This window comes from Salvelinus namaycush, chromosome 11 (assembly GCF_016432855.1).
Source record: "Salvelinus namaycush isolate Seneca chromosome 11, SaNama_1.0, whole genome shotgun sequence".
NCBI classification, from domain to species: domain Eukaryota; kingdom Metazoa; phylum Chordata; class Actinopteri; order Salmoniformes; family Salmonidae; genus Salvelinus; species Salvelinus namaycush.
The window spans coordinates 31,577,534-31,601,161 of NC_052317.1; the positions used below are offsets into that span (position 1 = coordinate 31,577,534).

At 43.7% G+C, this 23,628-nt stretch overlaps 3 protein-coding genes across 3 annotated transcripts in view; 2 read left to right on the forward strand and 1 right to left on the reverse strand.

Annotated features, from left to right (window-relative positions):
• Positions 1–1,083: 1,083 nt before the first annotated feature.
• On the reverse strand, positions 1,084–7,337 carry LOC120056016 (SURP and G-patch domain-containing protein 1-like). Its single transcript, XM_039004146.1, has 14 exons — positions 7,223–7,337; positions 6,401–6,572; positions 6,162–6,262; positions 5,736–5,996; positions 5,398–5,521; positions 5,178–5,281; positions 4,529–4,652; positions 3,979–4,346; positions 3,197–3,303; positions 2,761–2,938; positions 1,963–2,069; positions 1,677–1,822; positions 1,369–1,498; positions 1,084–1,280 (listed from the first exon to the last, which is right to left on the reverse strand). The coding sequence occupies exons 1-14, from the start codon at positions 7,239–7,241 to the stop codon at positions 1,254–1,256; spliced, it is 1,968 nt and encodes a 655-aa protein (XP_038860074.1). The 5' UTR covers positions 7,242–7,337; the 3' UTR covers positions 1,084–1,253.
• On the forward strand, positions 6,582–11,746 carry LOC120056018 (E3 ubiquitin-protein ligase RNF126-like). The gene is made up of 9 exons (XM_039004147.1): positions 6,582–7,482; positions 8,745–8,803; positions 8,990–9,050; positions 9,169–9,407; positions 9,629–9,697; positions 9,804–9,873; positions 9,978–10,071; positions 10,504–10,619; positions 10,741–11,746. The coding sequence occupies exons 1-9, from the start codon at positions 7,342–7,344 to the stop codon at positions 10,891–10,893; spliced, it is 1,002 nt and encodes a 333-aa protein (XP_038860075.1). The 5' UTR covers positions 6,582–7,341; the 3' UTR covers positions 10,894–11,746.
• Positions 11,747–16,455: 4,709 nt separating this feature from the next.
• Positions 16,456–23,628, forward strand: part of LOC120055347 (potassium/sodium hyperpolarization-activated cyclic nucleotide-gated channel 2-like) — a 73,923-nt gene continuing 66,750 nt past the window's right edge. Inside the window, exon 1 of the mRNA XM_039003218.1 lies at positions 16,456–17,582. Within this exon, the coding sequence (XP_038859146.1) occupies positions 16,456–17,582 (1,127 nt within the window). The remainder of the gene's footprint in view (positions 17,583–23,628) is intronic.

The following is a 23,628-nucleotide window of genomic DNA, read 5'->3' on the forward strand; positions in this document are numbered from 1 at the left end:
TGTCACAAGGATCTGCACAAAATTCCTGGAAGCCGAAAATGTCCCACTTCTTCCATGGCCTGCATACATACCAGAAATGTCACCCATTGAGCATGTTTGGGATGCGCTGGATCGACGTGTGCATTTATATCAATGCATTTATATCAATTGACCGATAAATTGTAAAATCTTTGAAAAACTCAGTAAAATCTTTGAAATTGTTGCCTGTTGCATTTATATTTTTGTTCAGTGTATATATTTTTATTGTTTGCAGTGAAGCATTTTACATTTACGATGTACAACAACCATAGCAAAACCATGTACAGAAATAACTAATTTCAAAGCCATTCATTACCTTCAAACTGATTTAAAAAAAATCTTCATTCAAATTGTTTGTGTAGTTGTTTAAAGTACTTAAGTAAAAATACTTTAAAGTACTACTTAAGTATCTGTACTTTACTATATATATTTCTGACAACTTTTAGTACATTCTTAAATAAAATAATGTACTTTTTACTCCATAAAGTTTCCATGACACCCAAAAGTACTCATTACATTTTGAATGCTTAGCAAGCAGGACAGGAAAATTGTGAAATTCACACACTTACCAAGAGAACATCCCTGGTCCTCCCTACTGCCTCTGATCTGATGGACTCACTAAACACACATGCATTGTTTGTAAATTATGTCTGAGTGTTGGAGTGTGCTCCTGGCTACTCGTAAATAAAAAAAACAAGTATATTTTAGCAATTACATTTACTTAAGTATATTTAAAACCAAATATTTGTTTACTTTTACTCTTGTAGTATTTTACTGGGGGAATTTCACTTGAGTCCTTTTCTATTAAGGTATCTTTACTTTTACTCAAGTATGACAATTGGGTACTTATTCCATCCACTATGTATGTATGTATGCATGTGTGTGTGTGTGTGTAGGTTGTTCTGTGTTATGAGTCATGACTGTGAAATCAGATCATGATAGCGAGCCATCACAAAGCTCCCCTAGCCATCCGATTGATCAAATAGGAAACTTTCATTCTGCAGTTCAGTAAGAACATCAACTGACTCTTAGAAAACTTTAGATCAGACAAATCCATCCTTAATCTCCAGCCTAAACAGTTTATCACCAACCACACAATTCCACACAATCTAGAGGAGATTACTTGAACTGAGTGTCCTACAGTTTGTTTCCACAACAAAGAGAAATCAATATGCCACTGTTGGTTGTTTAAAAAATGAAAAGTTGACGAAGTCAGCCAAGTTCAGACCTCTTCTTCAGTAGTATGGCCTCCTCGGGTTGTTCTGAGAAGAGAGACAGACGTATTACTCCAAACTCTTGCCGATGCAAGGTCATCTAAACAGAACAGCTTACATGTTATGTAGTAGTTACCAGTGGGTTAGGCCTGAAGCGGTAGGCCAGCATCATCCTCTTTCTGAAAGCATCATACTCATCGTCCTGTCCTGAGAGCTCAGAGGGCCGGTCCACGCCAAACCCTGCCCCGTCAACAGCCGTGGTTCCCCTGGAACAAACACACCACATCAGCTGGCTAGGTGTATGTCTCTGTGTGTGTGTAAGCTGTGTAGAATACCTTGTATCAGACAATACTGTGTGTACTCATGTGAAGTGTTTGTGTCCATGTCTGAGTGCAAATGTGTATACTATGCGTCTGTGAGTGTGTGCATTTGACAGCCCCCAACCTGTGGACCGGAGTCTTGATGCCCTGTCCGCCAGAGCCAAGCCCATCGCCCTCCTTCCAGCCCATCTTCATGAGCATCTGGAAACCAAGGTTCTCCACCGTCAGCTTAAACTCCTTATACTCCGAGTAGTCTGGGTTACGGCCCTCCTGCAGAACACAGGCAAGAACATGAGAATAGAATATGTTTCACAAATGGTGGTTCACAGGTAATTCCTTTTGGGCAGAGGCTAGACAACGAAGGGGTCAAGGACCAAGTGGTGAAGAGAACAGATGGGGAGTGGACCGACCTTGAGTGCCTTGAAGGTCTCCATAAACTTCTCCAGCTCCTCCGGAGGTAGGAAGTCACCAATGAAGTGCTTCCCCTTTCCCATGTCAGTCAGCGACTCTGCCCACTCTGGAGGAAGACACAAGCATAAACACCAAATCACTTCAGGGCCGTGGTCAGCAGGACACAATGTATTGGAACTTTCAGATTAAACGTGGCCCAGGTTATTATGACGGAGTTCATCTCAGTAGATTAATGAATTGTAGTAGTAAAAAACGGATCTTTTGAAGAATGAAATCTCACATTCAAATGAACTTGAAGTTGAAAAATGTTGACATTTTCCTTCATATTCATCATCTTCAGCACCACCCCAACATTAACATATGTGATAATTGTGGATTTCTATGTTTTGTAGTAAAACAGATAGAGGAAGATAAGTGTTTCCAATGTCATCATTGGTGTGCATCGTGTCATTTTAACCAATTATAAGGAGGCATTGCCTACTATTTGGTTGATGTCTTTGTAAACACTTATCTTTTTAACTACAAAACATGGAAATGCACAATGTTGGGGTGGTGCTGGAGATGATGAATATGAAGGAGGATTTTTTTTCCCTTTTTTTTTTTTCCCTTTGAGCCCTTTCACTTGAACAGAAGCAAATCGTTTCACATTGCAGCTGACTTGAAAGGCGAGTTGAGACTGACTGATCTACAAATCACCTTGCATCATAAATAACTACTCAATATGATTTGTAGATCATAATTTACCCATGATACATCACGGTTCTGAAAATCTTGAACACTGTCTTCATGAATCTTACCACGTGTTTTCTCCATCTCCATGTGCCGGAGGCGGTGCTCCCAGGTGCCAGCCTGCTGGTCCACCTCCTCGTCACTATCGTACTCGTGGGAGTGGTCCCGCACCGCCTTCTCCCACATCACCTGCATCTCTGCCATGGCACGCTTATGCTTCATGATCATGTCAAACATCTCCTGCATCTGCGGTGGGAACACAGACACACCACACACACGCATGTGCAGGCCGGACACACACCTCAGGCAAGGTTTCAGGGACAGATTGCAAGGTGGCTGAGAACGAACGCAACTGAGCCCATCTGGTTTTGTTAAAGGTTTGAAGTATGCTATGCACCCCCATACCAAACCAAGGATTAACACCGCCCAGTCCCCTACAATTTAAACTGGGAAAGTACAATGTGCTGCCATAGTCTATTGTGCTGTCTATCAGTCATGTAGTACCTCCTGTTGCTCTTTGAGCTGTTTCTTCTGGTCGTCTGAGAGCTCAGTCACTCCCACCAGGCCCATAGGCTTTCCCTTCTTATAGCCCAGATCCCTCAGTTCATTAACTGAAACACACACACACCACAAACACACACAGCATGGATGGACATACCTTACAAACACTGTTTTTAGTCTTATACTATAACTTCTGTCTCTGTGTGTGTTATACAAGAGGCTGAACATACACATAGTAGACAAAAAAAAAAAATCAGGAACACCTGCTCTTTCTATGAGAGACTGACCAGGTGAATCCAGGTGAAAGCTATGATCCCTTATTGATGTCACTTGTTCAATCCACTTCAATCAGTGTAGACGAAGGGGAGAAGACAGGTTAAATAAAGATTTTTAAGCTTTGAGACATGGGTTGTGTATGTGTGCCATTCAGAGGGCGAATGGGCAAGACAAAATATTTCAGTGCCTTTGAACAGGGTATGGTAGTAGGTGCCAGGTGCACTGGTTTGAGGGTGTCAAGAACTGCAAGGCTGCTGGGATTTTCACGTGCAACAGTTTCCCGTTTGTATCAAGAATGGTCCACAACCCAAAGGACATCCAGCCAACTTGACACAACTGTGGGAAGCATTGGAGTCAACATGGGTCAGCATCCCTGTGGAACGCTTGACACCTTGTAGATTCCATGCCCCAACAAATTGAGGCTGTTCTGTGGGCAAAGGGAGGTGTAACTCAATATTTGGATTGTGTTCCTAATGTTTTGTACACTCTGTGTATGTGTGTTTGATTACCAGAGAGACACGGGCTGGGCTCTTGCTCCTCCTCCTTGGGGATGATGATGGGTTGCAGTGACAGATCCACCTTGTCGTCCTCCGACCCCCAGCGGCTCTTCCTCTTCCTCTTCACCACGGGCGTACCTGACACTTCCTGTTTTATCCCCAGACCCGGCTCCAGCTTTACTTGACCCACCAGGTAGGGGTAGTGAGGGGGCGGAGGCGGGGGAGGATAGGTCAGGGGAGGGGCGGCCGGTCTCTTGAGCTCCACCTCAGGCTCCTGCTTAATCGTTGGAGGGGGGCTCTGGGCATTTTTGGCCTGGCGGTACTCCTCCACCTTCTCCTTGTAGAAACGGTGGGCGGGGCTTTGGAGGTCATATAGAAAACTGAGAAAAGGAAGAAGAAATATGCTGTCTTTTGTGGTATTTTATCCAATTTACATGTCAGCATTACTTACTTCATTTTATTCAAAGCTTCTGACAAATCAATGTCTTCTTAGGCAACAATAAAATACAATTGGATGAATACAATAAACGCTCTCGTTACAATATCTGAGACTGTCACTAACCTGAAGGTGGGGTTTTCCTGGTTGTGCTGGGCGGCGATGGCTTCCACCTCGGGGCCACCATCGGCCACAAACATGGCCAGCTTCTCAGCCACCCTCTGGGTCTCCTCGTCCACTGGGGGGGAGACTTTAAGCAGCCTATCAGTACTGGGGCTCAACTCACACTACTACCGTACCGTACTCAACTGGCCCTCACACACCCGCCTACAGCCAGTAGGGGATAAGAAGAGGGGGGGAAGGAGGAGGAGGAGCAGGGGGACACGGTGGTGATTGGGGAAGTGTATTGTATGGATTTGATAATGGAATACAGACCTAATCTTAAAATTGGTGAACAAATAACACCATGAAACGTTGTGGGTAATCATAATGTGTCGTGAATGACTTGTATCATGGTCAAAGTATTCAGTAAATCATTGTGTATCTGTAATTTGAAGCTTCGATCCTCATCGTTTTTTGTTTTAATGGTTACTTTCAACATCAACTAAAACTCTCCAAGGAGGGCAATTATATTTATCTCACATATGACTCATTCACATGTATAAATATAGATTACAGATTAAAAGAACACCATCAGTCTTTGAGAGAGTGAGGAACTGTGTGTGGTAGAGAGAGACAGAGAGAGTGAGAGAGAAACTGATATAGGTAATCTTACCATGAGAACGTGATGGCGTCTCATGTTTTGAGTGATCCTTTCGGAGTTCAGCAACTCTCTTTCGGTAATAAAGATAATCCTGGCTGTTATTATCATACAAAAATCTGTAAGGTGGAGGGAAAAGATCTTTATATCAGCACTAAAAGAGGCACCATTACATACACTATATACTAGCTATACATTTAACATATTGTTAGCAGCTACATCCATACAGACTTACGAGAAAACAGGGTTGTCCTTGTAGTCCTCCTTGGCCTTCCTCTCTAGCTCAGGCCCTCCCTCAGCCACAAAGGCCGCCATCTTGTCCAGGATAAGTCGTGTGTCTGGGTCTTCTGGGGGAAAGACTTTAAGAGGACTATGAGTACGTTACCTTTACTCTACTGTAGAAGGTTATGAGAATTCAGGCAAAGCATTATTCTCAGGAAGCAGCTACTCTGCAACTGAATTACACAGTCAATGACATGGGTGAAATGACAACATGTAGAATAGGACAGAATCTGACTTGCACACAGGCTCCTGGCAGTCCTTTGATATTTAAAAACACAGATCATGAATTACCTTTGATTTCTAGGAAGCTTGAGTCATCAACTTCCTCATCATCATCATCATCATCTTCATCTGGGGAGCTGAATATGCTAGGTCTTTGGGGGAGAAGCGGGGTCTTCTTGGACTGGGAGTAGTTCTTAAACTGGCTTAGCATGCTGCTGATCCCTAGACCGGGTCGCTTGCCGATGAGAATGCTCTTCATCTGGGGCTGAGACACTCCTGACGACGGCCTGGGGGTGGATGATGACGGGGCTTTGGTGTCACTACTGGAGCCTGGAGAGGGTACACAACTGGGTTAATCTCACATTCATTGTTTAATGAATCCAGAAGAAAAAGTAATTAATAAATTATTATTGTGTTATTACCATTTTATTTAATAATTTCTGTGCAATTAAAATAAAGTTCTATTGAAACCAATTAAAGAGCTCGCTATCTCACCAGAGTCGGAGCTGGGTTTGTCCTTCTGAAGCTTCATAAACTGCTGCAAGAAGCTTCCGTCGTTCACATACTTGTTGTTGTTCGAAGAGTGTCCCTGTGAACTGTGTAAATTGTGGGGATAAGAAGTCAAAATCAATGGCTACAGTCAAGTGGGCCAGAATCAAGTACTTCCAGCAGGGATTGAGCAGAGTTTTGATGAGAGGTATTTGTAGTGTTTAGAAGACTAGGATCTACTGTACCTTGGTGGTAGTGGCTTGTTGGGAGCCTGAAGGCTCTTTTTCTTGGCTTGCTCTGCCATCTTAGCCTCGATCTCGCGCTTCTTCTGGGCGATCAGCTCCTCCTGACGGAGAATGTTCACACTCATCCTGTTCTTCTGGGCTGGCCGGAACTTGTTGTTCCAGCCTCCTCTCCCTGCAGTGGGAATAAAACAAACAGTGGAAGAGTTGGGAGCAGTTGTTATTGGTGTCCTACTACCAATAATGTTAGTCACAAGAGGTGATCTCGTTTGTAATTGCTCTAGCTATCTTCGTGAGTATTTCAGTAAAAGTCGTATGTGACTAGCTAAGTTATCTATATATTATGAAGAATGAACTTCCCTGAATGTTAGGAATGTGTAGACATGTCAGGGACTATATCTTGCTGCATTGAGGATGTCTCCTTTCCCTTTGATTATATTTGTTGTCACAGACTTGAGAAGCAGCCAGCAGGCCAGGGTTGGTAAAAATAAAATTCTAAAACTGGCTAGTTAGCTCGCTACAAGGTGGCATCAAGACGTTAGCAATAAATAGCTAAAATACCAAACTACAACTAATTATGTAATGAATTTGACATTATGTGGTTGATTCTGATTGTGGCTACCGATTTTTTTGATGAATTTTGATATATCAACAACTACAAATCCTGTTGATGGGAGGTGGTAACAAATGTTAGCTAGCTAAGTAGCTAACGCGTTAGTTATGTAGTTAGCTAGCGCAAATAACCACATTTGATGAGGCAAGAGTTTGTTGTTAAGCATTTTAAAATAGTTAAGGTCTGTCATTTAAATTATTGCGAGCGTTTACCTGTATCTCCGGACTCCATAGTTGCAGCTAACCAGATCTGTATTCCCTGATACGAGCTATCTGTTGCTAAGCTAGCTAGCGCTTCGCTAGTTTCCGCTTCCTGTTCGTCTCGCAAATCGATGCATTTTGTCGGTTGTCGCTACCCGTACACGTTCCCTCTCGGTTGTCTGGTAGAGAATCCGAAGATGGCTGAAGCTCCCCCACGGCCCTGCCGGTTTTTTTGTCACCGATGTTCAGCAGAGATCAACCCTCGTCTCCCGGTAAGCATTCCAGAGAGGTTTTTGTTGTTCACGAAAGGAAACCATGGCCAGCTAAGTGGGGTTTGTATTATTTTATCCACGATTTCCTCTGGCTGAAGCATGACAGCTAGCTAACGTTAGCTTGTAACGTTAGCTAGTGGAACGTTCACGTTGCCAATCATTTGACAGCTATAGTTTCGTTTGCAATCTTGCCAGCTACCAAAATAGCTTGTAGTTTGCCTGTTATGATGTTTCGAGATCATGCCTCTGTGATTTGTTGGATTAGCTAAGAAGTTACCCATGTCTTACAGTGACAGCGTGTCTTGTCTCTTTTTATGATATGAGACCTGTTCATGATTATGACAGCTTGCCGGATAAACAGGGAAATCGGCCCCTAGCACATCCAAAGGTAGATAGCTACCTAACTTTAAAGCGGAAATCAGCAGTTGAAACAATAACAAAGCGACTCTCCACCACTGTTTCATGACTGGAGAAATCTAGCCACTCTCAAATTCAAAGCTATAGATGTAAGAAATTACCATCCATGATATCAAAAGTATAGTTTAACCATGCTTTTAGGATAAATAGTGTTTGTTTACATTTACTTTGTTTACAAACAGTGGATTAAATATACTTATATTTTGGGTTCTGACAGGGTAGGACAGTTGAACTAAGCTCATAATGCATTTATAAGTTATATTCTTCAAGAATCAATGGGTACATATAATTCATTTATACATCCACAAATGGATGTAGCAACTGCTGATTACCCCTTTAAGCTATGATCTCACAAAGTGTGACTTTCAAAAAACACAATCATTAGGCTATGTACACCACCAACTCATTTCCATAGCTGCAACAACCTGTTTTAACAGTGTTGTTGTATGGTCATTCAAAGGAAGCTTCTTAAATTGTACAGTGCAGTAGCTTTCAGATATCTACCTGCATGGAGAGCCTTTGCAAAGAGCTAATGGTACTCAAAGATCTCTCAATAGCAATGGATTAAATGGATCATCAGCTATTGTTAAAATGATCAACTCTGGGAATGGAGCTACAGCGGGTCAACGTGTAAGGTCAATAGCTAACTTGTTTGATTTTGAATTCAAGCCACATCTGGTTGAAGCTAGCTAACAATCTTAATTCCCAGATACATACATAGCCTACATGGGCAAGGTTGTTGTTTTGTTTTGCTTCAGATCAAATGAAAATATTAAAGTGTATGAGACTGACAGATGACAATTATGATTATGTTATAAATTAGATGTATCTCTGCTTTCCTGCAGGAGTACACATGTCCGCGGTGTGAATCTGGCTTCATTGAAGAGCTATCAGTGGAGAGAAGGTAGCCTACAGTATCATCTGCCTGTCTATCAGAGTTTAAAGCCCTTTCAGCAGCACTTCTCCATTGACAATGCTATATGTGTCTGGGAAACAGGCTGTCAGTGTTTAGGCTCATTTCTATCACATTGGTTCATAGCTCAAGATAAGATGAGAACCTGACATTTTTTTGTATTTTATTTATTTCCAGCACTGAAAATGGGTCCACATCCACTGCCTCCACCAGCGATCAGAACCGTCCGACTTTTGAGGTTAGTGACACAGAACTCCTTTGTTCCTCAACTCAACAGTTGGTCCTCATGAACTCATGCACCTTGGTTGGACTGCAAGGTAGTGACAGTATATGTTTCACTCTTTGTCCTTCCTAAGAGTATGGACCACCAGCACATGTTTACATTTCCGCCCGGATACGGCCAGTTCGCTCTGGGGATTTTTGACGAGAACTTCGACCTCCGAGCGGGGCTGCCAGCAGAAGACAACCGCGAGACGGAGAACCGGCGGGAACGGGAGATGGCGTCACGGCAACGGTACAGCGCTCGGCAACCACAGGGACGACACATGCCACGGCGACCAGGACAGAGACACGAAGGAGTGCCCACATTAGAGGGGTAAGGAACACTTTCCAGCTTGCTTGCCCTATGAAACATTGTTTGCCCTGTAGGAAAGAGATGAAAAAGGAATTCATACACTACTTGTGTCGTGACATGACTCAGTTTTCTTCAGGAATAACTCAGGAAGTCAAATCAAATATTATTTGTCACATGCGCCGATTACAACCTTAGAGTGAAATGCTTAAGTGACTGAGATATTTCTCATTGTCCCTCTGCAGAATCATCCAGCAGCTAGTGAATGGAATCATAGCACCCACAGCCATGCCGAACATTGCAATGGGACCATGGTATGTGCACCGTGTTATTATATAATTACCAGGAAAATTGATGTTGTGTCTGTAAACGTACTAGTTACTGTGTGTTTCTAGTCATTTCTTGGAATTCTCTTGATAGGGGCATGCTACACTCAAATCCAATGGACTACGCTTGGGGTGCCAATGGACTTGATTCTATCATTACCCAGGTATACATACTCAAATCCTCTACACTTCACAAGGGATTCAATTACAAATTCTGGTGACACATTTGCACAATCTAATAAAACAACTTTCCCTTTCTCCTCTGTAGTTATTAAATCAGTTTGAGAACACTGGTCCTCCTCCTGCTGACAGAGAGAGGATAAAGAACCTGCCCAGCATCCAGATCACAGAGGAACATGTGGGTGAGTCAACAACAACAACCTCTCACAGTCCCTCCAGGATTCTGGGATCACGTTTTTTTGGGTGCAAAAGCAACAATTCCCTGCATATTATGCAAGGACTTGCACATTTAACCAATCACTGCACCATTTCCGCATAAATAAGTCATATGATCGCATATAATCGCATTGCAGAAAGATTGCTCGCAATTTCAACCAATCACTGCACATCTACTGTATAATATGGTTCAATCAAGCCACACGTCAACAAACCTTTCCCCATGTCAGCGCATTGTCACGACAAATTGGACAAAATCATGGCATATTGCCATGTAAAATGTCAGAATTGCCACAGCAAATTCAAGTGGAATTTTGGAGGGACTGATCACTCAACCACAGAGGTCAAAAATAATTTTAAAGGTGTAGTTCACAACAAAATATTGTATTTTATTGCAGGTTCCAGTTTAGAATGTTCTGTGTGCAAGGAAGACTACAGTGTAGGGGAGACTGTGAGGCAACTTCCGTGCAATCACCTGTTTCACAATGACTGTATAGTACCATGGCTGGAACAGGTATGTGCTTTATCACCTTAGTTTAATTCCTTTTAAATGCAGTGGTTTGCATGTTAATGTGTTCTCATTGTCTAAGCTGTAAGCTGAACCTCGTTTCTGTGACCCTCTCTCCCTCCCTCAGCACGACACATGTCCAGTGTGCAGAAAGAGCCTCAGTGGACAGAACACAGCCACGGACCCCCCTGGACTTTCAGGAATGAACTTCTCCCCTTCCTCCTCTTCCTCCTCCTCTTCCAGCTCCCCCAGTAACGAGAACGCTGCCAACAACTCCTAGATCTCCATCACCATCACACCTCGATCACACCTCTTGCACACAACCAACACCTTACCCCCACCCCAGGCAGACTTTCACCCCCACTCTACCACTGGCTCAGGAGAGTCTGAAGGGCCGCCCCTCTCAGTGCTCTCTTTAAGGTCCACTGGGAGAAGCTGCTGGGGAGATGACTCTACTCTGGAGGTGAAACGATAAACACAATATGGACATTGAGACGTTCTTTTTAGTTTATTTGATCCCCTTTCTATTGTGAACTTTGAACACACGATCATTCCTTCCCATGTGTGAGGACTGGAGTGGATGCCGGCACCAGTATTGTTGCTTCTGTAAAAGGAGAGAGTGAAGATGAAACTGGAGAAGGATCAGAACAGGCTGTGGTGTATAAAAGTATCCACGTTTGAACCGCAGTGGACTGCGACTTGACTGAGACATTGTCATGTCTTTTTGCCATAAGATGGGGACACACATTTTATATTTAAAAGAGAAAGTGTTTAAAGTTTTTTTTTTTTTTTTTTTTTAACTCAACCGTGGTAGTACAGACTTCCATGCCGAAGGAGAGAGATATGTCTACATAGAGGTATTCATATTTAAGAACATAAACAAGCAGGTCAGTCACTGTACAGCCAACTGAAGAATATCTTACAGAGAGAACTGAGTGTATGCATCTGATTTTAGAATGATTTATTTGCACTTTTCTGTTGCACTACATTCTGTTTGGTTTCAGGATTGGGAATTTTGGGAAACTACAACTGAACAAAAATGTTATTGCATCTCTGAACTTTTCCTCATTAATTTTAATGCTCATATTGTGATTCTCACATTAAAGTCTCAATTTATCAGCATTTTTCCTAAATGTTTGTATTCTCAAATTTCTTGTAGGCTACTATCAAAAGTGGCAAACATTCTCACTCAGTTTCCTCGAATATCCCATACAATGAATTTCAGTTCAATACATTTTTATATACATATTCTATTGTAAGTTAATCATTTGTTAGGGTAAAATAATAATACAACACCGAAACTGGACTATACTGCAGTTTTGATGATAGCGCTATACTATGACGGTAAGTAGAAAATGCATTTATTCTGGACGATTCTAGAATGTTCTGCTTTGTGAAAAAGTTTTTTAATGGTGAAATATGAGGTGTCTGGAATTGTCTGCCTTGTTCTAATACTTTAGAAATGCACCCTTCCTTCCTCCATTGTACAAAATTCTGACTAATTATTCCCGATGGGAGAGGTGAAGCGCTACAGTAGCACCAGCATAGTCATGTCAGCTCAGTAGTTAGTCACTTCAAGGAAGGAAGGTAGGTAGTAACTAGGAATGGTGGGTTTCTGAAGTATTTAAACCGGGCGCTGAACAATAAGCAGGGGCTGAAAGCCATTGTGTGAAACTATTATATACTATCGGGCTAAGTGGTGCCATGCTGATTAGTAATCACCTAATAACCCAATCAACACGGTTTAATTATGAGCACAGCATAGGAGCCAATCATAGCTCTGCTCCCTCAGGAGTCCTGTCCTGAAGGAGGAAATGGAGAGAATTCTGTCTCAGGCAGCAGGCTCTGGAGACAGACGGCCGTGGTACACTTCTCACTGTCTCAGGCAGCAGGCTCTGGAGACAGATGGCCCTGGTACACTTCTCACTGTCTCAGGCAGCAGGCTCTGGAGACAGACGGCCGTGGTACACTTCTCACTGTCTCAGGCAGCAGGCTCTGGAGACAGACGGCTGTGGTACACTTCTCACTGTCTCAGGCAGCAGGCTCTGGAGACAGATGGCCCTGGTACACTTCTCACTGTCTCAGGCAGCAGGCTCTGGAGACAGACGGCCGTGGTACACTTCTCACTGTCTCAGGCAGCAGGCTCTGGAGACAGATGGCCCTGGTACACTTCTCACTGTCTTTGGCAGCAGGCTCTGGAGACAGACGGCCGTGGTACACTTCTCACTGTCTCAGGCAGCAGGCTCTGGAGACAGATGGCCCTGGTACACTTCTCACTGTCTCTGGCAGCAGGCCTTGGAGACAGACGGCCGTGGTACACTTCTCACTGTCTCAGGCAGCAGGCTCTGGAGACAGGTGCCCGTGGTACACTTCTCACTGTCTCAGGCAGCAGGCTCTGGAGACAGACGGCCGTGGTACACTTCTCACTGTCTCTGGCAGCAGGCCTTGGAGACAGACGGCCGTGGTACACTTCTCACTGTCTCAGGCAGCAGGCTCTGGAGACAGACGGCCGTGGTACACTTCTCACTGTCTCAGGCAGCAGGCTCTGGAGACAGATGGCCCTGGTACACTTCTCACTGTCTCAGGCAGCAGGCTCTGGAGACAGACGGCCGTGGTACACTTCTCACTGTCTCAGGCAGCAGGCCTTGGAGACAGACGGCCGTGGTACACTTCTCACTGTCTCAGGCAGCAGGCTCTGGAGACAGACGGCCGTGGTACACTTCTCACTGTCTCAGGCAGCAGGCTCTGGAGACAGACGGCCGTGGTACACTTCTCACCCTGCTATGCACACTCCATTTCACTACGCATATTTTATTACCTTTTCAAATATGGTACCTGATGTTGTTCTATTAATTCTTTATGTGCATGGTAGGAAGATGGAGGGTGTCTTTTGTGTGTTCTGTGTAGTCCAGCCTAACTATTCTCCTAACCCCTACCCCTAGGGTTAGGGGAATGGATCATTGGAACATTGAAGGGGCCAATGTCACTGAAGGGATCATTGGAACATTTCAATGTGTTTCAGACCAAGCAATGTGCCTATAGTTAAGGTTCAAGCATGTTTTAGTCTGTGTGGCCCCTACCCAAGTCATGTACAGTCAGGTCCAAAATTATTGGCACGCTTGATAAAGATCAGCAAAATAACTGTATAAAATAAATAATACAAATACTCAGCTACAAAACATGGGGAAATTATATTATTTTATACTAATACAATTGTTCTAATTCTAATTCTAATACAATTGTTCTAATTCTAATACAACAAGTAATACTTTTTTTCTTGATAAATGGCATTGGCACTTGGATTTGGTCAGATGACATGAAATGTATGTTCTAGTCTGTTCTATGTGGGGCTTTACCCAAGTCATGTCCTTATCAGTCCTGCTGGTAAGACTCATCAGTTAACTGGACCTTCTACTGCTGCAGCCCTATCAGCCTAAACACAGGACCCATTTAGAGCTGCCTTGTCTTTCTTTTTTTGTGTGTGTGTGTGTGTGTGTGTGTGTGTGTGTGTGTGTGTGTGTGTGTGTGTGTGTGTGTGTGTGTGGGAGAGAAAATAAGAGAGGGAAGAAAGGGGTGGGGGAGAGAACCAAAACAGAGCGAAAGAGACCACCTGGCCTGGTGATTAGCTTTCTGAGAACAACAGGCGGTTACTGTGTATCTTTCACTAAACCTTCTGTGCATGACTGAAATGCTTATTGTTACCCTATAAATATGTTATAGCCAGTCCACATACACCTGGGATGTCATGTGGAAAAAGGGTAGCTGAGGTTTTAGTATAAGCATAACCACAGATTTAGGACCAGATTACGCTAACCACAATTTTAACCTAAACCATTTAGAGGGTTGAACGAATAACTGACCCTGTGTAAGTGGTTATAGCTGCAACTTCAAATTCTCATACAACAATGATGAATGTTGACACTGTCAGTATACGCTGCTCTCAGGTTAGTTCCACCAGACCACCCAACAGCAGCATCTGTTCAACCAGCCTGACACTCTGTCTCTCTCTGGGATTCCTCGTAGCTCGTTGGACCTCGTCCAAGATCAATTAGCCTTTTTTCTTTTTTGAAACTGGAACTCTGCCTTTTATGCAAATGAACCCAGAGCATCATTCTTCTAATGTGTCATCATACCAGGAAGTGGAATTGAGGCAGGCAGCCTCTGCAGAGCGAGAGACACACTCCATCTGCCAACTCAGACTGGACCCGGCATCTCACTGTGAAAAGGTAAGAGACTTGCGGCAAGGAGACTCAAAACAGTCACGACAACCCCATTGACCCCTGGGAAATGTGGTTTAACATTGCTGCATGATTGTTTGAGACAAGTTCAGTGATTGCAGACAACCTCTGAACGTCATTGACACAGACTGTGTGCAATCAGCGTCAGTGATTCTGAAGGCTGTGTGTGTGTGTGTGTGTGTGTGTGTGTGTGTGTGTGTGTGTGTGTGTGTGTGTGTGTGTCATGTAGGTCTCAATGGTTCAGTGGACAAGGTAAAATATCAGATCATATATACAGTTTGGCCTCGATTATCATGTGTATGATGTAGATATGGTTGAAATAGGACTTGGCGATAAATAAATACTAGGCACGTTTTCCCTAACCAAAGGCATCCTTGTCCTATATCAGATCCAACAGTGTGTCTGGGACTTTGGGTCCTTTGTCAGGGCTGTTCGTACGTATCCTACTGCTGGTCTGATTTGATTCAATTTATTCAATTTCAGTATGCTCACCGGTTGTGAATGCTTGGGTACACTTAGTGATGGATTAAACATTGTTTCTGTCCTGTAAAGGGGTCCTGAAATAATCATGTGGTTACAAAAAGTTACATGTACCTGTTGATGGAGGTAACAGCAGGCTAGAACCGGAAATAGAATGTAATCCTACTAGCAACAATCATTTGGTGCTTGCCTGCACACATTATTGTATCTGTTCTCTAATATCTTAATCTAACTTTTGGGTGACAACACATCCAAAACATAATTTGATCCTTATTACTGTCCCATTTGGATTCTTGGAATGTTTGGTGTAAATTGAAAGCTGTATCTTCGAGGAGAATCTTTGATGAAAATCCAAACAGTTCGATTCAAGGACATGATGCTTATATAAGGTCCATTTCGATAGTTGTGGCCTCCTCCCTTTATATCTTCATTGTCGTCCCCTGATATGGAAACATGACATAGGGGAGAGTATGGTGGATGCCTATTGGAAAGTTACTGTTGCTGTGGAAGTTTACCTGCTCAGCTATTTCACATCAGTGCAGATGATGAGGTAAAGGAAACAGACTATCACTTTGAGATCTCATTCTCTGTATTCCACCTGTATGGACAGTAGAGGGCGCTACACGCCTGTTTGACATCTTGTCATTGAAAACACCCTCTAAAAAATGACATCATTGCTTCATTACTTTCATGCCGTTTTAATTGAGCGTTTGATAGCTGTATGAGTCATTGACCCTACCTGATTTCACATGAATTTAGATGCTATCTTGTTGAATATTTTGGGAGTTGGATTGATTAGAATGTAATTGAAAGTTAATTTAATAAGGCAATGGGACTTAATCACAGAGCAACTGCCACTAAAAGTGTTATTAGATGTGATAAAATATAAACAATGTTGAAGCGAAGCTTACATGATCTCTGAAAGTGAGTACAGATACCTACTCTTGTAGTTTGCAAAGAAGTCACGTCCACCCCCTCCTCTCTCTCCTTTCTCTCTCTCCACTCTCTCTCTCCCCCACTCCTCTGTCCTGATCGGTTTTCACTAAAGATAATTGGAGGCAACATTTGATATGCCCAATGTCATGGACAAGAATGAGGTTTCACCAGGCTCATCTGCTGCGACCATGAAAAAGAAGGCGGCAGGCAGTAGCGGATGTAGCCACATCAGCGCGCCCAAAGCTGCCACGTCCAATTGTACGAGAAGCAAAAGCAGCAATTGTGTTGACTCTGCCCCCGCTGCTGCTGCCAGCCAGAGCGCCCCGAATGTGAAGCAGCCCGGCGAGGCCAGTAACGCTGTCATAGACGAGGCGGAGGACGGTGAGGACGAGTCCAAGTTTCAGTATCCGCGACTGCGCCGAACCGGGGGGAGCGGCAGTGGCGGTGGTGGTGGAGGCGGTAGTATCAGGATGAAGAACTTTACGCCAGGAGGGGGAGCCGCGGCCACGGCTACCAGAAAGAACTCCACCAACAACGAGCCCATCCTACTGCAAACAGAGGGTGCGCCTGCTGCTACTAAGCCCACTGTAGCATCCAAAGCGACTGATACCACAACCTGTCCGGGAGATGCTGCCGGGCGCTGCGAGACCAACAGAGCGGCAGGGGCGGAGGCGTATGGAGCAGCGGTCGCAGTAGAGGTTTTAAACGCGGCAGCAGGCGATGCTTGTAACAACAGCACCGCTCCAATTTCAAGAATGAAATGCAACAAAAACGGAGAATGCAGGAGGGACTCCGGCACCGGGAGCCTGCGCTCGATCATCTCCAACAAGACTGCCGGGGCGGGGAGGGCCGAGGACGCGTCCCTTAGGCGTGGTGCCTGTAACTCAGCCAGGGCCAGCATGGATGGTTCCGCGACAGGCTCCATGACGCAGGGCCAGGGGGAAGGTAGCGCAAACCCCGGCGTCACCCCTGTTTCCACCGGCGTCCCCGAGAAAAAGGACTCCAGGGTGTCCTTCTCCAACGCGCCAAGCAGGAAAGCCTCCTCATCGCTGCACGGCTCGACCCAGACCCAGACGACCCAGCAGCCTAGAAACTCTGTCACCTTCCAGAAGCCGGAGGATGGACCCCAGATCCAGGCCGAGGATGCCGAGGCTGACGGAAGCACCTTCATGCAACGACAATTCAGTGCCATGCTGCAGCCTGGAGTTAACAAATTCTCCTTACGCATGTATGGGAGTCAAAAGGCGGTGGAGAGGGAGCAAGAGCGGGTTAAATCAGCGGGCAATTGGATTATCCACCCCTACAGTGATTTCAGGTAAGAGTTATGCTATGTATGTATGTATGTGCATGTTGGCAATGTCATGGAGGGCCTAGGTTTGGCCCCATAGCACCATCAACAAGTTATACTGAGAATCCAGGAGCCCAGCAGTAGAACGCTATAGTCATTGTACTTTGTGTAACACATCCATTGTCATTAGTTATTATAAAATATACATTTACCCCTTTTGTTCCAACTGTTCTGGCTGGTATTTTAGCCAATACATGTATATCACATTTTAATGAATGAAGCCCATCTATGCAGTGATTTTCATTAAACAATGGGCCATTGACAAAGCAGGTTTTTTAGAAATGCTTTTTAGATGATTTCAAAGACAACCTGTGCGCAAAGCTCTCTGCATAGGCTTTATGAATAACGATGATATCGTGCCCTTTCAAGGTTGTAAACACTAGCTAGTCTGTTGAATATCCTGGATACCCAACCAAGCCTCGCGTTTGTTTCAATTCGTCAACTCATTCGCATCGATCGCATTCAGAACAATAGGCGAATCTTGGCCCACAATCATTACATTCCGCAAATTACTAGGCTATTTACCGTGGGGCTAGATTAAAGATGATTTGTTAATGTTTCGAGTCGAGGTTAGCGTAGTAGCCTATGGCTGTCGGCCAGATCCTTGGCTGATAGGATTGCCGGGGTGTGTGATGCACTCAGTAATTGAATGTCACCTTGAGCCAAGTGTGCTAAAACCTCAAGCATGCTCATTCGAGACATATCCGCCTCTATCACTCTGACTCCCCGGATCATGCATTTTAATGGGGGGTTTGCTTTGCCCGTTCATCACGGTTTTATCAGCGATAAGGCTAATTGACTTCTCACGCCTTTTGACACAATATAGGGCTTCTCTCGCGTTTGAGAGGGTCATGATGATTATGAAATGCTTTATTTTCGTGAATTGGGCCCTGTCTCTGAGTGATATGCCATTGTTTACATGTTCGTGAAATTGCATCTTTGCGTCACTGGATTTCTTGATAGACACATGGGCGCTACCTTCCCTCTTTCAGCACCACTCGTCACAAGTGGACAGCTCCCGCCTAACCGAAAGTGGAGCCGGCAGAATGATAAACTCTGTAGCTAGCCTACTTTCGATTCACAAATCACACCTCGTGCTGTTTCGGCTCAGCTCATCTTAACGAATGGAATCAAATAAGGTTGACTCAGTACAAGACATATAATACTAGGGCCTAGGAGACCTGGGCGCAAAGTAACAATTTCAGTATTTTGCTTATTTATGAAATTATTATTTGAGTTTGTTTATACAAACAACATACATATCTCAGCTACCATCACACACTGTGACCTGACTACGTTTCTAGGCCATACCAGACGTTTATAATTCAACCCGAGAGTGGTGGAAGGTAACATTTTACAATTAACCCCGTAGGCGGTTGTCTTCAATGGTAAACATTTGGGGTAATTTAAACATGTTCGGATGTTAAATTGATATTTGGATATAAATACACAAAATGTACACTTTTTTTCATAATTTCATCATGTCATATTGACTAAAAACGGAGTAGCCATGTTTTAGAGCGATTCTCTTAGTTGTACTGGCAAACTTGATGTAAATAAGTGCTATTTTATATCATTATTTAAATGTCTTTAAATAGCATATAAAATACCATTGAATTTTAGGTAAGGGGTTAATTGTAACAAATGTTACAATGTACCCCCATTACAAATCTGAGTGTAATACCGAGTATTGTGACAAAATACAACAATAATTATTGTCATGAACTATACCAATCAAAATACCTATTCTAACTGATGAAAAATTATATGATTAGATACATGGGGAATGTTTCACAGGTCAATGATCAAAAAAGGGAGGTGGCAAGAATATTTAGAATATATCCTGTCAATATATATTTTTTTTTATGTATGGATTTAAGCAACATTTCCTAGGCATGTAGATACACTAACCAATTATTAGCACATTAAATAACACTTTTCTAAGGGGCTTCTAATCTGAGTTATTTAGTTGTTACTTTGTGCCCTGTGTTGCTTTGTGCCATGGTCTCCCCTATCCAATAACTCTGAGTGTACAAACATTAAGAACACCTGCTCTTTCCATGACAGACTGGCCAGGTGAATCCAGGTGTAAGCTATGATCCCTTATTGATGCCACTTGTTAAATCCACTTCAATCAGTGGTGATGAAGGGAAGGAGACAGGTTAAAGAAGGATTTTTAAGCCTTGAGACAATTGAGACATGGATTGTGTATGTGTGCCATTCAGAGAGTGAATGGGAAAGACAAAACATTTAAGAGCTTTTAAACGGGGTATGGTAGTAGGTGCCAGGCGCATCGGTTTGTGTCAAGAACTGCAACGCTGCTGGATTTTTCACGCTCAACAGTTTCCCATGTATTTCAAGAATGGTCCACCACCCAAAGGACATCCAGCCAGCTTGACACAACTGTGGGAATATTTGGTATACTCAGTGTATGTAATTTGAGCATATAGTTTTCAGGAGAGTTATGCAACACAAGAAATACAAGTCTCATAGGAGTTGGCATGCCATAGTTTTCACAAATAGCATGACTAACAGGGTTTATTCACACCTTGTTGCTTCAGTCGCAGTGTAATGACTCAGCGTTGCACCTGCAGTGAGCCCTCTCTGACTGTGTGGACCTGAACACTCACTAGCCTACCTCTCCCCTCTGCCTCTGCCTCTACCTCTACCTCTCCCCTCTGCCTCTGCCTCTACCTCTCCCTCTGCCTCTACCTCTACCTCCCCCCTCTACCTCTACCTCTACCTCTACCTCCCCCCTCTACCTCTACCTCTCCCCTCTGCCTCTACCTCTACCTCCCCCCTCTACCTCTACCTCTCCCCTCTACCTCTACCGCTCCCCTCTACCTCTACCTCTCCCCTCTGCGCCTCTACCTCTCCCGTCTACCTCTACCTCTACCTCCCCCCTCTACCTCTACCTCTACCTCCCCCCTCTACCTCTACCTCTCCCCTCTGCCTCTGCCTCTACCTCTACCTCCCCCCTCTACCTCTACCTCTACCTCCCCCCTCTACCTCTACCTCTCCCCTCTGCCTCTGCCTCTACCTCTACCTCCCCCCTCTACCTCTACCTCTACCTCTCCCCTCTACCTCTACCGCTCCCCTTTAGCTCTCCCCTCTGCCTCTACCTCTACCTCCCCCCTCTACCTCTACCTCTCCCCTCTACCTCTACCGCTCCCCTTTACCTCTCCCCTCTGCCTCTACCTCTACCTCCCCCCTCTGCCTCTACCTCCCCCCTCTACCTCTACCTCTCCCCTCTACCTCTACCGCTCCCCTTTACCTCTCCCCTCTACCTCTACCTCTCCCCTCTGCGCCTCTACCTCTACCTCTCCCCTCTACCTCTCCCGTCTACCTCTACCTCTCCCGTCTACCTCTACCTCCCCTCTACCTCTACCGCTCCCCTTTACCTCTCCCCTCTACCTCTCCCCTCTACCGCTCCCCTCTGCCTCTACCTCTACCTCTCCCCTCTACCTCTACCTCTACCTCTGACTGTCATCAGCAGCACCCAACCGTTTAACCTGCTCTTTACACCTCAGCTAAATGGATTTTATGTACTGCCAATTGAGAAATCATTTGACTAAACTAAATAAAAAGAAGAAGAAAAGGTACTATGAAACAAAGATACATTATATAAAGAATGATAATAAAAAGCTTTGGAGGACCTTAAATACAATTTTGGGCAAAAATAAGATGGTTCAATTCACACAATTTTTTATTCCGTAAAGTGAGTGTGGAAGAGGTGAAAAACGATTGTTGTCTATCAACAATGACAAGCCACCTGCGTCTGACAACTTGGATGGACAATGTCTCAGGATGATAGAGGACTACAGTGCTTTCAGAAAGAATTCACATCCCTTGACTTTTCCCACATTTCGTTGTGTTACAGCCTACATTTAAAATGGATTAAATTGAGATTTATGGTCACTGATCTACAAACAATACCCCGTAATGTCAAAGTGGAATGATGTTTTTCGACATTTTTCCAAATGAATTAAACGTGGAAAGCTGAAATGTCTTGAGTCCATAACTATTCAACCCCTTTGTTGTGGCAAGCCTAAATACGTTCAGGAGTAAAAATGTGCTTAACAAGTCACATAATAAGTTGCATGGACTGTGTGCAATAATAGTGTTTAACATGATTTTTGAATGAGTGCCTCAGTGCTTGTAAGTAAGTATTTCACTGTAAAGTCTACTATACCTGTTGTATTCGGCGCAAGTGACAAATAAAATTTTATTTTATTTGATCTCTCTACCCTCAGTCTACCCTCAGAGCTACCTCATCTCTGTATCCTCAGTCCCTCAGTCGAACTACCTCAACTCTGTATCCTCAGTCCCTCAGTAAAGCTACCTCATCTCTGTATCCTCAGTCCCTCAGTCAAGCTACCTCATCTCTGTATCCTCAGTCCCTCATTCAAGCTACCTCATCTCTGTATCCTCAGTCCCTCAGTCGAGCTACCTCATCTCTGTATCCTCAGTCCCTCAGTCAAGCTACCTCATCTCTGTATCCTCAGTCCCTCAGTCAAGCTACCTCATCTCTGTATCCTCAGTCCCTCAGTCAAGCTACCTCATCTCTGTATCCTCAGTCCCTCAGTCAAGCTACCTCATCTCTGTATCCTCAGTCCCTCAGTCGAGCAGTGAATTTAAAACTCTAAGAAAAGGAAGGTTTTTCAATGCCTCGCAAAGAAGGGCACCTATTGGTAGATGGTAAAAAAAGCAGATATTGAATATCTCTTTGAGCATGGTGAAGTTATTAATTAACCTTTGGATGGTGTATCCATACACCCAGTCACTACAAAGATACATGTATCCTTCCTAACTCAGTTACCCGAGAGGAAGGAAACCGCTCAGGGATTTCACCATGAGGCCAATGGTGACTTTAAAACAGTTACAGAGTTTAATGGCTGTGGATCAACAACATTGTAGGTACTCCACAATACTAACCCAATTGACAGAGTGAAAAGAAGGAAGCCTGTACAGAATAAACGTATTACAAAACATGCATCCTATTTGCAACAAGGTACTAAAGTAATACTTCAAAAATGTGGCAAATCAATTAACTTTTTGTCCTGAATACAAAGTGTTATGTTTGGGGCAACACATTTCTGAGTACCCCTCTCCACATTTTTAAGCTTAGTGGTGGCTGCATCACATTATGGATATGCTTTCAATCATTAAGGACTGGGAAGTTTTCCAGGATAAAAAATAAATGGAATGGAGCTATGCACAGGAAAAATCCTAGATGAAAACCTAGTTCAGTCTGCTTTCCACTAGACGCTGGGAGATGAATTCGCCTTTCAGCAGGAAATTACCTATAACACAAGGCCAAATATACACTGGAGTTGCTTACAGAGAAGACAGTAAATGTTCCCGAGTGGCCGAGTTACAGTTTTGATTTAAATCTGCTTGAAAATCTATGTCAAAACTTGAATATGGTTGTCTAGCAATGATAAACAACCAATTTGACAGAGCTTGAAGAATTTTGTGAAGAATAATGGGCAAATATTGTACAATCCAAGTGTGCAAATCTCTGAGATTTACCCAGAAAGATTCACAGCTGTAATCTCTGCCAAAGGTGATTCTAACATGTACAGTTGAAGTCGGAAGTTTACATACACTTAGGTTGGAGTCATTAAAACTCGTTTTTCAACCACTCCACAAATTTCTTGTTAACAAACTATAGTTTTGGCATGTCGGTTAGGACATCTACTTTGTGCATGACACAAGTAATTTTTCCAACAATTGTTTACAGACAGATTATTTATCTTATAATTCACTGTATCACAATTCCAGTGGGTCAGAAGTTTACATACACTAAGTTGACTGTGCCTTTAAACAGCTTGGAAAATTCCAGAAAATGATGTCATGGCTATAGAAGCTTCTGATAGGCTAAGTGACATCATTTGAGTCAATTGGAGGTGTACTTGTGGATGTATTTCAAGGCCTACCTTCAAACTCAGTGCCTCTTTTCTTGACATCATGGGAAAATCAAAAGAAATCAGTCAAGACCTAAGAAAAAAAT

What these genes read in the sequence shown, in the direction of transcription:
- LOC120056016 (XM_039004146.1), bottom strand. An exon ending in AGCTCAAAGAGCAACAGGAG is followed by an intron (nt 2,939 to 3,196) that starts GTACTACATGAC and finishes TTCCCACCGCAG; the next exon opens with ATGCAGGAGATGTTTGACAT. An exon ending in AGACCTTCAAGGCACTCAAG is followed by an intron (nt 1,823 to 1,962) that starts GTCGGTCCACTC and finishes TGTGTTCTGCAG; the next exon opens with GAGGGCCGTAACCCAGACTA.
- LOC120056018 (XM_039004147.1), top strand. Translation starts at nt 7,342, where the DNA reads ATGCATTTTGTCGGTTGTCGCTACCCGTACACGTTCCCTCTCGGTTGT. An exon ending in AGATCAACCCTCGTCTCCCG is followed by an intron (nt 7,483 to 8,744) that starts GTAAGCATTCCA and finishes GCTTTCCTGCAG; the next exon opens with GAGTACACATGTCCGCGGTG. An exon ending in TAGTACCATGGCTGGAACAG is followed by an intron (nt 10,620 to 10,740) that starts GTATGTGCTTTA and finishes TCCCTCCCTCAG; the next exon opens with CACGACACATGTCCAGTGTG.